This window comes from Eubalaena glacialis, chromosome 2 (genome assembly GCF_028564815.1).
Source record: "Eubalaena glacialis isolate mEubGla1 chromosome 2, mEubGla1.1.hap2.+ XY, whole genome shotgun sequence".
Lineage (NCBI taxonomy): Eukaryota > Metazoa > Chordata > Mammalia > Artiodactyla > Balaenidae > Eubalaena > Eubalaena glacialis.
The window spans coordinates 33,825,348-33,843,055 of NC_083717.1; the positions used below are offsets into that span (position 1 = coordinate 33,825,348).

Here is a 17,708-nt window from a genome sequence, read left to right on the forward strand (position 1 = left end):
TAACTGGCTTGGGTTACTGATCATTCTTGCTGAATGACTGTTTCAGTATATAAATTATGAGTACTGTGATTGAAACATTTTTCATCAATCTGTTTTCACCCCTTTTCAGTGGAAAATAACCATTTTTTGCCTGATGTGAATACTTTTAACAATAATGAAATGTGTTTATTCAACAAAGTATTTTGTAATATTCATATTAGGCATAAAGGGGATTTGAAGAAGAAACTGTTTAACTGGGAAATGATTTGTATACCTGTAAAGCACTTGAGTAATGGTAAGCTTAAGTGCCCCAAAAGGGTGGTGTACAGACAGCTTCTGTAGAAATACAGAGCAGAGGAGGATCGAGGTGGACAGAAATGAACCCAGAAGAAGTAGAATTTAAGCTGATTCCTGAATAAGATTGTTATAGGCAGAGTGAGGAAGCGGACAACGTTTATGAAGGAAGGAGCAGTATGAGCTAGAAGCTTGTTTCCAGCAACGAGGATGATTTGTTTCAAACAGGCGCAAAAGGACCCTCTGCTTTTAGGCAGAGCAGAGTTAGAGCAGTTACTGAGTTTCTGCTAGGTGCCAGGCACTATATGGAAGCTTTCTATATACATTGTTTTAAATAAATATGAGCACACTTTTTAAAATAATTAATTAATTAATTAATTTAGTTTTGGCTGCATTGGGTCTTTGTTGCTGCGTACAGCTTTCTCTAGTTGCAGCGAGCGGGGGCTACTCTTCGTTGCGGTGCACTGGCTTCTCATTGCGGTGGTTTCTCTTGTTGCGGAGCATGGGCTCTAGGCGCGCGGGCTTCAGTAGTTGTGGCTCGTGGGCTCTAGAGCGCAGGCTCAGTAGTTGTGGCACATGTGTTTAGTTGTTTCGCGGCATGTGGGATCCTCCAGGACCAGGGCTCGAACCCGTGTCCCCTGCACTGGCAGGCGGATTCTTAACCACTGTGCCGCCAGGGAAGTTCTGAGCACACCCTTTTTTTTTTTTAAACATCTTTGTTGGAGTATAATTGCTTTACAATGGTGTGTTAGTTTCTGCTGTATAACAAAGTGAATTAGCTATCCGTATACATATATCCCCATATCCTCTCCCTCTTGCGTCTCCCTCCCACCCTCCCTATCCCACCCCTCTAGGTGGTCACAAAGCACCGAGCTGATCTCCCTGTGCTATGCGGCTGCTTCCCACTAGCTATCTGTTTTATGTTTGGTAGTGTATATATGTCAATGCCACTCTCTCACTTCATCCCAGCTTACCCTTACTCCTCCCCGTGTCCTCAAGTCCATTCTCTACGTCTGTGTCTTTATTCCTGCCCTACCCCTGGGTTCTTCAGAACCTTTTTTTTTTTTTAAGATTCCATATATATGTGTTAGCATATGGTATTTGTTTTTCTTTCTGACTTAGTTCACTTTATATGGCAGACTCTAGGTCCATCCACCTCACTACAAATAACTCAATTTCATTTCTTTTTATGGCTGAAAAAATATGGAACACTTCACGAATTTGCGTATCATCCTTGCGTAGGGGCCATGCTAGTCTTCTCTGTATCGTTCCAGTTTTAGTATATGTGCTGCTGAAGCAAGCACCTGAGCACACTTTTAAGGAGTTGAACTTAAGGAAGTTTAGTAACATGTCCAAGCTCTTAATAGGTAATTAAAATGGCAAAACTGGGATCTGACCCCAAGCCTGTTCACTGTTCACTCAGCATACTTTCCAGGGAAATTGGGCTGGTTAAGGTTAAGTATGTAGAGCATGAATGCCAGGTCTAGTACTCCTTTCTGGGGAAATTATTTAGTAACTAAAATAGAAGTAATATGATGAGAACTGGGTGTTTTAGGAGAATTTAAATAAGTGGATTGTGAGGAGAGGCAGTAAAACAGAAGAAAAAAAACTGTTAAAATAACCCAGGTGTGAAGTGATAAGAGTCAGAATTGGGATGCAAAAGAAAAGAGCATGAGATATTTCAAAATGAAAATTATTGGAACTTGGTGACTTAAAATTCTAGGGGATGAAGCAGAGGGAAATAAGTTTAATTGACATGTATTTGCAGTTATAATTGAGTCTATGTTGCATTCATTCGTTGCAGTCTATGTTGCATTCATTCATTGCTGTCCTTTTGTCAGAATTTTAATAATTGGTAATGAATTTTCTTTGCAATCTTAAAATATTTGATCTTGAATTTTTATGCTAATGAGAATTTTTAGGTTAAAAGACTTAAAGGAAAAACAAATTTTCTCAAGAACTTGGTTAAGCTAATTAAAGCTGCATAATATCTTAAGGTTGAATAAATGAATGAAAGTTTAAATTATCTTTAAATGAAAAGAATAAGAATTCATGAATGCTCATGAATTTATGTTTGGCAGGGACAGGATGGACTTTGAAAGTCATTCTCTTTGTTTTTTTAGATCAAAAAAAGGACATTGACCTAATTGCTTACTAGATATGTGACCATGGGCAAGTTATTCAGTCTCTTTGAGTATCAGTTTCCTCATTTAAGAATGGGGATATCAGTAATACCAACATCATAGGGTTCTGGAGAGAATTAAATGAGATAATATAAATAAAACAATAAAGGCAGTTTTTGGCCCATAGTAAGCTCTGAATAACTAAATACTATCCGAGTGAGGTAGAGAGGACAGTCAGTTGTAGGTTTGATTATGAATGTTAAGAGTCAGAAATCACATTTTCTGAATTCTCTTTAATTTGTAATTTTTTCTTTTTTTAAATTATACCATGCTAATCCATTTTTCTCTGTATGTCTGGTAATCTCATTCTTTACCTCCTTGGATTTGTAGTTTTATAATCCCACAATACATAGAGCAATTAAGGAATTGTTCTGCCTTCTCATGCTCTTTCCTCTTTTCCTTCCTGAATGCCAGGCTAATGGGCCCTCCAAATTGTTTACCTACCAGAAAGGTACAGTAGCAAGGGGATGCAAGATTTCCAGTTTCTCCATAGCTACCCCATCTTTGCCACTACACATAAAGATAAACTAAGATACCCTTCTATGGCTTTTGGTCTTTTCCTGAATCTTCATGGAAAGGTACATTTTGTGGCCTAAAAATGAATAACTAATGCTGATTCTTTTCCTTTTTCTCTTTCTCTCTCTCTCTGTCTCGTTTTTTCTTTTCTTTTTAAGTAACCTGTGAAATCTTTTGTGCTTTTTATCTACCAGGATAATAGCTTTTTATAAGAAAGCTCTTGACTTATGAAAATAATTGCTAGTTTGCTACTGTGCAGGGCAGTTTGGCTTGGGGAAATTGCTAGTGTTACATGTTTTAAATTTTAGTCTTACTATTCAGAAGCAGGGATTGTGATATAAAAAACTTGGTGGTCATATTGTACTTTTAATCTGTGAATATTTACTTGAGTTTTTATAGAAATAAGATATTTATCTTCTCTGGTTGCTTGTACATTGCCAGCATATACTGAAAGATTTATCAGTACCGGTGGGGAAGGTTCTTTAATTCTTATAACATATCATTTTAATGTCATTAATAGGTAGCATAGAATAGTTGGTGATTTAGAACAGTGTTTCTCAAGAATTCCCTGGCAGTCCAATGGTTAGGACTCGGCGCTTTCACTGCCCGGGTTCCATCCCTGGTAAGGGAACTAAGATCCCACAAGCTACACGGCTCAGCCAAAAACAAAAAGTGTTTCTCAATCTTTTTTCCTTTATTGCCCTCCCCCCCATCCCCAGGAGCCTTTTAAAACAATTTTTTCCTAATTGGCTTCCTACCTCCATAAAATTTTAATTCCACATATATATATATAATAGTTATCTATTTATGTATTATATGTATAGCTGTGTTTTATACATAAATAGTAAGGGGGTTTTTTTTGTACTCCCATTCCCCAAAGAATCAGTGTTTGCCTTCTTGAGGTGATTCTGCCTGCATTGATGGTTTACAGCAGTGGATTCTCAAAATTTTTGGTTTCAGGACCTTTATATTCTCTAAAATTATTGAGCACGTTGAAGAGCTTTTGTTTATGTCTGTCATATCTAGCGAAAATTTTATCATGTTACAAATTAAAGTGAGAAAAATCACAAAATATTTATTAATTTATTTAAAAGTATTTTATGAAAAATAACTATTTCTCCCTCCCCCCTGCCCAAATGGTGTGGTGAGAAATGTGGCACTGTTACACATTTTTGCAAATCTCTTTAAGGTCTGGCTTAATAGTAAACAGCAGGATTCTCATAGTTGCCTCTGCATTCATTCTGTTACAATGTTAAAAAGAAAAGCTGGTGTCATACAGATACGTAGTTGGAAAAGGAAGGAGTATTTTAATAACATTTTCAGATAATAGAGGTTTCTCTTCTTTGATATTACACCAAAATATAACAATTTGTAGTTTCTTAAAGGGATGGTTGCAGTGTAGAATCTCATACTATATAAAAACCTTTTGTCTGTTACTCTAAAATCCAGTGTTCTTTCACTTTGAATAAATCTTGTGTTCATGAATAATTTTGTACTATCATACATTGGTCACTTAGGAAATATTGGTTTACTGACCTATGCAGACCTTCCAAATGTCGATAATAGTACCAACTACTAACATGTCATTAATATAACCACTGACCTTATCAAAGACTCTAAAAATTGGAGATACTTGTCAAGCTTTTTTTCATTTGAATGTTGTCCTCAGCAATAAATAGTATTAGTTATTTTTCTTGAAGTGATAGGCTTATTACTTCATTCATTTTTGAGAAAACATCTGCCACATACTCAAGTCTGAATAACCAGAGTTTATCAGTTGTTCTTTGAAATAAAAAGCTTGTTCTGTGAAAAAGGTGACTTGGTTAGGTTGTAACTCAGACAATTGCACAAGTGCTTTTTGTTCAGTCATCATACTTTTTATATGCAGCAGGAATGCTTTATGTGTAACTTCCCAGTTTGTCACAGAAAATATTAGCAAGACGTGTGTGTTCAGGCTCAAGATTTAATAAAATTAATAATTTTATTGTGACAGTGTGGTGATGAAGAATACAAGGTAGTATACTTCAGTGCCACTGTTATGGTTTGGCTCCTTGATGAAGCTCCAGGTTTTTACCCACCATTGCTTTTGCACCACAAATGCACATGTCAACATGGTGGAAAAGGGAAATAACTAGTTAGCATTAGTATGAAAACAGTTTTGACCTCCCCAGGGGTCCAAGGAGCAAACTTTGAGAACCACTGATTTAGAGTTTGGACTTCTACTGCATCTCAGCTCCATCACTTATTAGCTACATCCATGACCTTGAGCAATTACCCTGATTCCAAACCAGACAAACACACTATCCCTCATGAGTATAGGCCCCCAAAATCAACAGAATGTTTGCCATTTGCTTTTCTATCCTAACATTGTTAATGGTTTTTTTTAGTTTGATACACTGTATATGTATTTACAGAACTACAGGAAAGGGAGGGTTTTAAAAAGTAGCATATATATAAAGCAGAGCAGCCAAGATTAGATTCTGAAATGACTTGCCATCATGAAGTAAAAAAGATGTTGGTCAAAATCCCAAATTACATTCCTATGTCTAAAGATCTTTTTTTTTTTTTTTTTGCCGATTTTCCTAAGGGTTTTAATTAATTTATTTATTTATTTTTGGCTGTGTTGGGTCTTAGTTTCTGTGCGAGGGCTTTCTCCATTTGCGGCAAGCGGGGGCCACTCTTCATCGCGGTGCGCGGGCCTCTCACTATCGCGGCCTCTCTAGTTGCGGAGCACAGGCTCCAGACACGCGGGCTCAGTAGTTGTGGCTCACGGGCCCAGTCGCTCCGCGGCATGTGGGATCTTCCCAGACCAGGGCTCGAACCAGTGTCCCCTGCATTGGCAGGCAGATTCTCAACCACTGCGCCACCAGGGAAGCCCTAGATCTTTTATTTATATTCCTAGGCCTAAAGGTCTAAAGATTCTCAACAGTTTTAGGTTTTTCTTTTTAAAGGCAAATGCTAAACCTGCTTTGTTTTGTAATCGAGTCAAATGCATTATTGCTCTTGGTTCTGAATTTTGCATTAAATACCCTCCCCCCATTCCACAACTGTCTTTTCAAGTAATTTAGGTGAAGAAAAAAAATCTGTTAATGGTAAACAGTGAATGTTTATCAATTCAGGGAAACTTCAGTGGCAGAACAGTGTCCTTCTTTGCTTAGTCTTATCCTGTGTGATCTTTGAATATACACTCATCTGTAAATACACATACACGCATTTTGGAGGAACCTTCATTTCATTTGGGAGGCTTTTGTTTTTTAATAAAGTGAGATAGAACCTCTTTTTACCTTCTCATGTTATTTATGCCAAAGAACCACTTGCTGTGTGGGAGAAATGGCACATGGAGTTCTTCCATCTGCTGTAATTGATTATTGCCTGTGTGGTTCCCAAACAGTTCCTCTGCCTGTTAGTTTTTAAATTTTAAATACTCTAAAAATAAATAAATATTGTTCCCAATTAAATAAGTAGTATCTTCATTTAAGAGGATTTTAAAAGTACAGAGAAGGTACAAATCAGAAAAAAAAAATCAGCTTTGCCATCCTTGGATATATTCTTTCTTATCCTTATTGATGGTTAATAGATGCCTTTTTTTGTCCTAATTGGCAACATATTGTGCTTTTTCATTCATTATCAGCAATTTCCTCCAAAAAGAATTCTAAAATATTTTTAATGACTGCTTAACTTGTGAAAAAAATCCATTCTCCTAATGTTAGATATTTAAGTTATTTTAAGTTTGTAAGCATTATAAATATGCTGTAAAACACATCCCTTGTGTGTGTGTGTATGTATATATATATACATATGTATATATAATTTTCTCCTGATTATACCCTAGTTATTCTGTTGAACGAGAATGATTGGTTCAAAAGGGCAATCTTTTACAAGGCTCTTAAGGTGAGTTGCCACATAGCTTTCCAAAAAGATTGACCCAACTTCTCATTTTACCAGTGTTCTGCCAATTTCTCCACATCTTCACCAGCATTGATATTATGTTCAATGCTTTTTAAACAGAAAACATTATGCGAGTTAAAACATGAACTTTTAGCAAAAGTTTAAATGCTTAAAAGTTAATAATACGACACATAGCAAACTGTGTATTTCTTATTACTAGGAGTCCAAGCTGAACCTAGACTTAAAGGATTTTCCTTAACATTCTGATGGTGCAGAGTCTTTAGTACAGATACCCTTCTCTAGTTCATAACATTTTTTGAACCAGTACAGACCTACTTGTATAGAGTGGGTCGGAGATAAAAGTTTAGTTTGTATCCTTTTGATCTTTATTTTTTTCTGTCTCTACCTCAGCCTATGTGTTGAGACAGCTGCACAGAGTGGTTTAGGGCAGAGTATAAGTGCATTTTCCTTTATTATATAAAGCAAATTTGGATAATGTATGATTGTAGTGTGTGTCTGAGTTCTTTGCTAATTCTGTGTAAATTTCAGGTGTGCAACAGAGGAACATGGCTCAAGAAACTAATCACAGCCAAGTGCCTATGCTTTGTTCCACTGGCTGCGGATTTTATGGAAACCCTCGTACAAATGGCATGTGTTCAGTATGTTATAAAGAACATCTTCAAAGACAGAATAGTAGTAATGGTAGAATAAGCCCACCTGGTAAGTAATTCTTACCTGGTAAGTAAAACACAGCACTATTCATAATTGAGATACACCTGAATAGCACAGGGTACCCAGTACCTTCTTCTGCTTTCACATTTTACTTCTATTACTACACTTACATCAGGAAAATGTCTCATTACATATTGTGATTATCAGTGGTAGGGAAACAGGAATAGGAGTATCTTTACCCATTGAAAAGAACTACTTCTTACTTGCTGTGTTAGAGAATTCTATTATCTTATTAAAATAGAGGCACACTTCATTCAAGTATATATAGCTGTCTTGGAAAATAAGGTGTAAGGGAGTGAGGGCTGTACGAGGACCTTGCTTCTTTTAAGATGACTTTTGAAGCCAAGACAGTTGTAGAAGGAAAGAGTGAGTTATATATAGCCACAGCTGACTGTAGAAAAAGCCTTTCTCCATTAGGAAGGAGAGGTGTAACAGTTTGACTCAGAGAAAGGGATGCTCATCCCCAGTTCATTTGAGTTCTTTATGCATTTTTATGTCAAAGGATTCTCCTGGAATTGAAGTGGCTTTTGTTTCAGTAGTTGTGTAAGAAGGATCATGAGGATTTTGAGTATAAGCTTTGCAAAAGTAAAGTGTTAATGGTACTCATCTAGGATAGTTCTCATGTAGGTTAATGCCTAAATGTATAGGTTTTTGTGGTGAATGAAAGTGCAGGCTGTTACTTAGTTCATTTAAAATTGTGTGTAGAGTCTTTCTCATCATTACTTCGTGTTGAAGCCAAAAGCTAGAATCATTTAATCAAAACTTCTTTACTTAAGGCTAAGATCAAATGAATATAAATTATTGTTTTTTAAGTCATCATCTACATTTCTGCCTTACAAAGAACAGGTAAAATAATATAACCTGAGCACAGATTTTAATTTTGAACTTATGTTTGCCTTACTGCTAAATTCTTTTTTATTTGAAATATTTGTGCGCTAGTACTTGGAAGACATTTGTGAATTAAAGGGTTTGGGTAATAATCAGTCCTAAGAAATAGTAGTTTAATTTTGGATATATACATTTTGTATATGGTTTCCTTGGTTAAAATCAGCATTCTTTTCATAGGAAAGCTATTGAAAAAATTTTAACTAAAGTAATGAACCGGCACATTATATAGTAAAACAAAATCCATATACTATATTTCTTGGAAAACTGATCTTGATTTTTGTAGATGAGGTGTTGGCCTGCCCAGGGTACAGAGTCACTAACCTGAGATGTGGTCCTGTTACAGCACCTTCTGTCAGTAGTCTGTCTGAGTCTTTACCAGTTCAGTGCACAGATGGCAGTGTCCCAGAAACTCAGTCGGCGTTAGACTCTACATCTTCATCTATGCAGCCAAGGTAAGATGTAGCTTCTGAAGTGTGATTGGAAAGCTATTGAAAAATAAAGCATATATTCCATATGATCAGTTCTGTTAAGAAGGAAAACTATGTAAAGTCACTTTAGGATTAACTGGCATAAAATTGTATCTGTCTCATTATTATTAGTGACTAGTCAGAAAAATCTTTTTATTGGTTTTAAATTGGGGTAGGGGTAGGGAGTTGTCTTTTAAGTCTCAGATTTCCTTTCAGACAGGTTTTTCTTTATTTCTCATCATAATATATCCTGACCAACCCTTGAAGTCCTTCTGAAGCATGTTCAGTTCTTCTAGTCATAGGCTTATTATGCAAGTACTAGTGCTTTGTATTAAAAAGTACAGTCTTGTCACAGGTTCTCTTCCTTTAATATCATGATGTGGTACTGATATCTATTTGTATTGTAGTGTATTTTTTCTTTTTAACTTTGAAGTCACATCATTTAGAAGCCTGAAAACACAGAAATGTTTGTTTTATTCTTACTCTACTGTTAGGAAACAGATATTAAGTTTCTACTCTGAAGTTCCTTTTTCCAGTTTATGATGGGAGATGTTCAGTTCTGCTATGCCAGTGTATCATATACAATTTTGTATTAGGGTTCCTGAATCATGTCTTTATCATACTAGTTTTCATTTAGTGAATTCATACACAGTGGACATATACTGTTGCTTTATTTTCAAAGCAATAAACTTCTGGTCCAAATTGGTCTCAAGTTTCAAAGCTCTATAGTGATGTTTAAGTTATAAAAAAAAGTATCTCTGATTAATTCTTGTCTTGATGATCTACTTACATTTGTGAACTCTTACTTATTAATCACTTTAGTTACTATTCATGCATAGAGATCATCTTTTAAAATCTAAATATTTTTGCTTTTCTAGCCCTGTATCAAATCAGTCACTTTTATCAGAATCTGTAGCATCTTCCCAAGTGGACAGTACATCTGTGGATAAAGCAATACCTGAAACAGAAGACCTGCAAGGTTTGCACATGAACTAGCATATATTTTGTCATTTATTTAACATTTGAATATTACAAGCCAGGCACTATCTTAGATGCGTATGTTTTTTGAATTACCTGCCTAAGATAACATATTTTTACATTTGTTTTCTTTATGACCAGAATATTTTATATCCTCACGTATTTAATTGACTGAAATGTTGGGAGCCATTTCCCACCTATATATAATTAGGTCATCAGCATAAACATAGAAAATTAAAAATCTGTTTTGTTTAAGAAATATAATTAAATGAATGAGTGGTGGTATTATACTGTTTTCTTTTACTGTTTTGCCCAATTTAACCTAAATACTATTTCCTCTCCCAGCAAACTGGGGCTACTGGTTTGAGAGGAATCTCTTGCTTTTGACTCAGGTTATGTAAGTGACTGATTATTTTGACTGGCAGTGACCCCCTCTTTCCCCGTGTGTGACTTCCAGCACAACAGTCACATTCAATTACTCTTATTTATAGCATGGTGTCTCTTGTTCTTGCCCATGCTCTTTATATCCACATTATGTGGATTAAAGTGAAGTGGATCTAGGAAGACTTGAAAATGTGTTTGAAGGCTTTCTTAGTGGGCAGAGATGGTGGAGGAGGCATTTAGGATGCTGTTAAAAATCTGTGCTTAGTTATATTCTATTACCGTGTGGAAACAATGTGTAAATTGAGAAGGATACTCTGGAAAGACAAGTCCAAAGATGAGCTGTGTGTCATTTTACCTATGGCGCGATTTAAAGGGGGAAGATACCATGCCCAGTGAAACCTTCCATTGTACATGGTGTTCACAGGGTGGTGACAGATATATCTGGCAATCTTAGCTGAAGTTTGCTGAAGTTTAAATTTAGTTAAGCTAGCTAATTCCCCTTCCTCTGATTTCATGCCCAACAAATGATTGGCATAATTTGCCTCTTCGTAGATTTTGCTATAGAAAAATGTACTGTCTGGCCAACATAAGTATTCCAGTATAATATTCTAAATATTCATAAATATTATGTGAATAATTTTTATTTTTTAGTTAAATAGGAAAGTTTAAGGACGGGCAGAGATAAGGAATATTTTTAAAGCAGAAATAGAAAAATTCCCCAAATCTAGTTATCCATTAGACATGGGAAATAAGACAGGGGTGGTATTAAAGCTTTCAGTTGTATGACAGTTGAAATGGCAATGGTGTGGTTGTTTGCGACAGGGAGGTTGAAAGAAGTAATGGTTAGACAAGATTTTAGATAGAGTAAATTGGAAGTGGTCAAATTTCAAAACTTAAAATCTCAATTGGAAGTTGTAGATAGTTAATAGGTATTTAAATGTATGATCGGTATTATGTCTGAGATTTGGAAGTCCTTGGCACAGGTTGAAAATGAGAGGCAAAATCAAGAAGAGCAAGTAGGATAATGAGTCAGCAAAGGGGAGAGGAAGAAGTCATCTAGATCCTGGTTAGTTTTAGGCCACAGATGTCAACAGAATTTTCAAGAAGCAAGGGTTGCTTAGCAATTTTGAAAGAGAGCTAAGTAAGGAAGAATGAAAATAGGCTGCCAACCATGAAGGTGTTATTTATGTCTTACAATCAAACAAATTTTAGAATGTTGGTAGTGGGAAAATATATGCTGCTTAAGAATAAAATAGCAGGGATTTCCCTGGTGGTGCAGTGGTTAAGAATCCGCCTGCCAAGGCAGGGGACACGGGTTCAATCCCTGGTCCAAGAAGATCCCACATGCGGCGGAGCAACTAAGCCCGTGCACCACAACTACTGAGCCTGCGCTCTAGAGCCCGCGAGCCACAACTACTGAGCCCATGTACTGCAACTACAGAAGCCTGCACACCCTAGAGCCCGTGCTCCTCAAGAGAAGCCACCGCAATGAGAAGCCCACGCACCGCAACGAAGAGGTAGCCCCCGCTCGCCACAACTAGAGAAAGCCCACACACAGCAACGAAGACCCAGCGCAGCCAAAAATAAAATAAATAAATAAATAAATTTATTTCTTTTAAGAAAAAGAATAAAATAGCAGTTGTTTTGCAAGTTTGACAAAAAATGAAGATTGTAAGTTGGTGAACTAATGTAATAGGAAGTGACATTTATGGTGTATGGAGAACAATATAGTTTTCTCCACATAGCCCTAGATACATTAATGCAAACTGTGGTCTTGATGCCATATTAGGAGAAATTGTAGGGGGGTTTTAAATTGTATAGACTCCTTTTTTCACTGTAATTTCAATGACTTGTAAGTTAAACCAGTATTAACTTTTAAGTACCTTTTAAAAACTTAGCATTCATAATTTCAGCATAGCAGAATCTTTGAACAATCAGATGTAAGTTTCATCTGCGTTTGAGAGGATTAGTTTTCAATGGGTAAAATCTCTTAACAGCCTAGTTTTTAAAAAATATCTTATACTGTTGAATTTAAAATGTCTTTTACTATAAACATGCACACGAATATGTGTGTGTATATATACACATACACTCATAACACATAATGTACTTGTTATTTCCCTATTTGATAGGAACAATTGCAGAGAATATTTTTTCCATCTACTTAATAGATGGACGAAAAGAGAAGAAGTCTTTGACTCAAGTCCTGTGGTCATTTGAGCTGTAACTGGAACCTAGGCACCTGACTCTAGGCCATTATTCTTTCCACTAGACAGTTGTGGTGCTTTCTGGACTAGGATGTCCTTGTGTGTGTTTCTGTTGCCATATCCAGCCCTCCCTCAGATCCCAGGGTAGGATCAACTGGTTTGGTGACCTACCCAGGTATCTGTTTTCTTCCTTATTATTCCACTTGTATTCCTCAAGGGAAATTTTTTTAGATAGGAAGATCATCCCAGGTGGAAGAGGGTACAAGAGTAGCATCTGTGTGCCTAAGCCAGAATTTCCTAACATTGTTGTTGGAGTTTTCAGAATAGTGTCCTTGAAACAGCTTTTTTTCTCTGTAGGTATTCTGCTTAGAATTAGGTAAGTTGCCACCAGGTGGGTGGTACTGCTTCCATTTTGTCCTTATGGCTCTGAATAATTTTTCTCCTGTTTAACGGAGAAGCTCTGAAGAATTTTTTTCATGTTTACCTGAGAATTTACCATATTACTGCATCTTTCTCGTTTAATTATGCCTTTTAGCTTAATAAACAACGGTACCTCACTTATACAGTATCAGTTAGGAATGACAGATTTCCAGTTTATGAAAGCTTAGCTTTGTATTTAAAAAAAATTTTTTTAAGTTTTTTTTTTCGTTTGCGTTAGGTTTCTGTTGCTGCACACGGGCTTTCTCTAGTTGCCGTAAGTGGGGCCTACTCTTCGTTGTGCGCGGGCTTCTCATTGCGGTGGCTTCTCTTGTTGCGGAGCATGGGCTGTAGGTGCGCAGGCTTTAGTAGTTGCGGCATGCAGGCCCTAGAGCGCGCAGGCTTCGGTAGTTGTGGTGTGTGGGCTCAGTAGTTGTGGCTTGCGGGCTGTAAAGCGTGGGCTCAGTAGTTGTGGAGCACGGGCTTAGTTGCTCCTCGGCATGTGTGATCTTCCCAGACCAGGGCTCGAACCCGTGTCCCCTACATTGGCAGGTGGATTCTTAACCACTGGACCACCAGGGAAGTCCCAGCTTAGCTTTTTAAAAACGAAAACTTTTAAGTGTCTTTGTGCACTCTAAACTATCATACTTCATTTCTATTAGAACAATATGCTTAACTTCAGTTAACCTCTCAGTCCCTCAGATATTGGAGCAGAGTAAAAAGAATACGGAATTTGGATTCAGAAGTTCTGTTCTCATATCTTGATACCTCCTCTTCTCTGAACCTTATTTTAATTACTTTTGAAGGAGAATAATAACCATGTCCACCTTAGAAGTTATTAGAAGTCAGTGAAATAATGAAGATGAAATGTGTTTTGTTAATAACTACAAAGGATATTCTTATTCTGTATAATACCAGTGTTTTGGGAGGCTTAGCATAAGAGAATATGGAAGCTTTCCAGCAGTAGAATGTAATCATGACTAAGGTGGTGAGCTCTCCATCACAGAAGTGTTTTCAGAGAGCTGACTTATTGTCAGGAACAAAGTAGAGGGGATCCCTGCACTGAGTGGCAGAGTAAATTAGAATTCTCATAGTCTTTTCAGCTCTGAGGGTTCCTTTCTTCATACCAAGTTGAATTGTCAGATCAGTGGTTCAGAACAATCAGAGAGGAATAGTCCCTTTCAACTAAAAATCAGAAATTTGTATGGATTAAAAATCAGAGATTGATTTTTAAAGAGTGGGTGATAATAGCCAATACAATCTTGGCAAAGTTGGAGGACTAACAATTCCCAATTTAAAAACTTAATACAAGCTACAATGATCAAGACTACATGGTACTAGTATGAGATGAGGATAGTCATATAGATCAATGGAATAGAATTGAGAGTCCAGAAATAGCATTGTCACATTTACAGGTAATTGATTTTCCAACAAGGTGCCAAGATCATTCCATAGGGAAAAAACATGATGCTGGGCCATTTAAACAAAGTTGGATCCCTACCTCATACCGTACACAAAAATTTACACAAAATACATCAAAGACCAATACGTAAGAGCTAAAACTATAAAACTTGTAAGAGAAAACAGGCATAAATCTTCATGACCTTGGATTAGGTTTCTTTAGACATGACACCTACAGCACAAGCAAAGAAAAAATAGACACATTGAACTACATCAAAATTAAAAACCTTTTTGCTTCAAAGGACTATCAAGAGTGAAAAGATAACACAGAAAGGGAAAAAATTTGCAAATCATATATCTGATTAGAACATATAAAGAAATACAATTCTACAATAAAGACAACCCAGTTTTTAAAAGGGCACAGGGTTTGAATAGGCATTTCTGAAAAGAAGATATAAAAATGGCCAAAGTGTTGTTAAGGATGTGGAGAGATTGGAACCCTCATTCATTATTGTTGGGAATGTAAAATGGTGCAGCCACTTTGGGAAACAGTTTGGCAGTTAAAAAAGTTAACTCAAAGTTAAATGGAATTAACTATATGACTGAGAAATTCCATTCCTAATTCCCAAGAAATTGAAAAAATGTGTTCACACAAAAACTTATATAAGAATATTCATAATTAACAAAATATGGAAAGAACCCATATGGCTGTCAACAGATGATTGGATAAACAAGAAGTGGTACATTCATACACTGGAATAGTGTTCGGCCATAAAAAGGAATGACGTTCTGATATGTGCTGCAACGTGGATGAACTTTGAAAATATACTAAATAAAAGAAGCCAGGTACAAAAAGCCAGCGTATTGTATGACTCCATTTATGTGAAAGATAGGCACCATGAAGAGGGCTTTTTTGCTGGAGAAGAGTTTGTAAAAGCAAAAGCATACTGGTAGGAAAACACGAAATTTGGGAGATAGAACAACAGTTGCTAGAGTGGCCAGTTCAGACAAGTATGTGTTGGAACTAAAGTTGGAAAGATTGTCTAGAATCAGGTCATGGAAAATCTCTAAGGTATTGGGTTCTAATCCATGATAAGGGAAGAGAGCCATTTTGAAGGTTGGTTGCTTCTTTTTGTCTGTTGTAAGATGGCACAAAGTTGTATTTTAAGGATTAATGTAACAGTATTTTGCCTCCAAATAGCTGCTATTAGAAACTGATCTCATTTACAGAGCTGCTCTCTTCAGGATGGTGGCCACTAGCCTCATGATCACTTGAAATGTGGCTAGTCCGAAGTTAGATATTTAGTGCATATTTATTTGCTAGTTACACTCTAGGTGTAACATATACAGTGCTTTTGAAGACTTAGTAGCAAAAAAGACGAAGTGAAATATTTTATTAATACTTTTCATATTGATTTTGTATTTAAATGATAACATAAATTAGTTTTATCTGTTTCTACTTTTTAACATACCTGCTAGAAAATATAAAATTAAATATATGATTCTTATTATTTTTTTTTGGACCCTATTTTTTTGGGACCCTATTAGCCCACTATGCAGGCAAATTTTTCTCTTGAATATTAAAAAAATTTTTCATTTTATAATGGATTTTTTTTTTTTTTTTTGCTGTGTTGGTCTTCGTTGTTGCGCAAGGGCTTCCTCTAGTTGCGGTAAGCGGGGGCTACTCTTTGTTGCAGTGCGCGGGCTTCTCATTGCGGTGGCTTCTCTTATCACGGAGCATGGGCTCTAGGCGCGCGGGCTTCAGTAGTTGTGGCACGTGGGCTCAGTAGTTGTGGCTCAGGGGCTCTAGAGCGCAGGCTCAGTAGTTGTGGCGCAGGGGCTTAGTTGCTCCACGGCATGCGGGATCTTCCCGGACCAGGGCTCGAACCCATGTCCCCTGCATTGGCAGGCGGATTCTTAACCGCTGCGCCACCAGGGAAGTCTTGTAATGGATTTTTGAGCTAAGAATAACATAAAGATCATTTTGTCCTCCCCCTTATTTTGCAGGTAAGAAAGTGAAGTCCAGAGAAGGGAAATGAATTTTATCCCAATGGGTCATTGTAAAAGTGTACATTTATTCACTAAATATCTGTTGAGCAACTGCTCTGTGTAAGCACTGGGCATACAGTGGTGAACAGAAATAGTCCCCACCCTCAGAATGCTTAGTCTAATACTTGAACGAGACTTGTCATGACAAGTTATATATATGGATATATGTTATATGTATAACATATATCCATATATGTAAGGGATATATGTTATATTACATAGATATCGTGTCTACTGTAAGATAATGTTCGGGGATTACGTATTAATGTCATCTTATGTTCAGTTTTATTTTTCACCATGTGTCTTGACTATCCCCCAAACGGGTAGTGCTAAATAGTTTTATGTACTCATTGTTATATTTGTGTACTTTTTTCTTTCTTTTCTTTCTTTTCTTCCCTCCCTCCCTTCCTCCCTCCCTTCCTTCCTTCCACAGGACCCAGAGCAGAGGGCCTTGTTCCTCTTGAATGTGGTCCTCCATGTGGGTAGTTAAACTAATTTTACCTGCGTGGTGCTTTTTGAAGGATCTTTAAAGTAGTGGCCAGAAGGCTTTGTCTAGTTGAGATTACCATTAAAAAGTATTAGCAAGTGCTGTACAGTTTATCTCTCAGCCTTTATGCCATTGCATAGGCCTCCCAAATAGCCCTTTAGGACCAGTGGATGCAACACAGGCAGCCACCTGTTCTTAATCATTAACAAGTGGGTATTCTCTGTTTACAATTCTCAATTCAGAATATGAAAAACTGCCTAGTTCTGAGGAAACCATCCTTATTTTGGCTTCAGGTTCAATGAGAGTATGGCCCTTTGGCCCTTAGTCTACTGTATGGCTTGCTTGCTTGCTTATTTATTTGTTTATTTAGTATGGCCCTTTTAAAAGATTGTTTCCTTTTACGTAACTTAGAGTTTGATAATTATGGTTTGCTTTGATCTTAAATCGCACATGAAAATTGGGCAAACAGGAGTAATTTCTAAGAATCTTAGACTTTTACAGAATACTGTTATCATCTTGCCCATGAATTCATTTGGTAAATGTTTAAATTCAGGTACCAGCCACTAACTGCAGGTAAGCTAAGGTTACCTTAGTCTGATGAGGATAGTGGACATTGGTCAGCCTCAAATTTGAACCCTAGTTTATAAGCTTTTAGCGTGCCACCTGATCCTTCACTTCAAAGGTTATGCAGTTACCTCAGTTAAAGAGAAACCATTTGCCTTGACAGATCTTTAGGGTTAATACTGTGAAATGTCTCTGTTGAGGTATGCAGTAGCGTTTGTATCCATAGCAGATAAATGTATTTTCACTATTCTCCATTTCCAGATACCAAAGTTTG

General features: G+C 36.8%; 1 protein-coding gene and 1 non-coding gene across 6 annotated transcripts in view; one reads left to right on the top strand and one right to left on the bottom strand.

The window, feature by feature from the left end:
* Window positions 1-17,708, top strand: part of ZFAND6 (zinc finger AN1-type containing 6) — a 74,983-nt gene that overhangs the window by 51,280 nt on the left and 5,995 nt on the right. For all 5 annotated transcript variants that reach the window (XM_061181721.1, XM_061181719.1, XM_061181718.1 and 2 more), the window contains 3 exons: window positions 7,410-7,580; window positions 8,824-8,932; window positions 9,826-9,926. In XM_061181721.1, coding sequence (XP_061037704.1) covers window positions 7,427-7,580; window positions 8,824-8,932; window positions 9,826-9,926 — 364 coding nt within the window. In that variant the 5' untranslated portion in view covers window positions 7,410-7,426. The remainder of the gene's footprint in view (window positions 1-7,409; window positions 7,581-8,823; window positions 8,933-9,825; window positions 9,927-17,708) is intronic.
* On the bottom strand, window positions 1,471-1,577 carry LOC133086560 (U6 spliceosomal RNA). Its single transcript, XR_009700312.1, has one exon. It is a non-coding gene; the product is annotated as a U6 spliceosomal RNA (small nuclear RNA).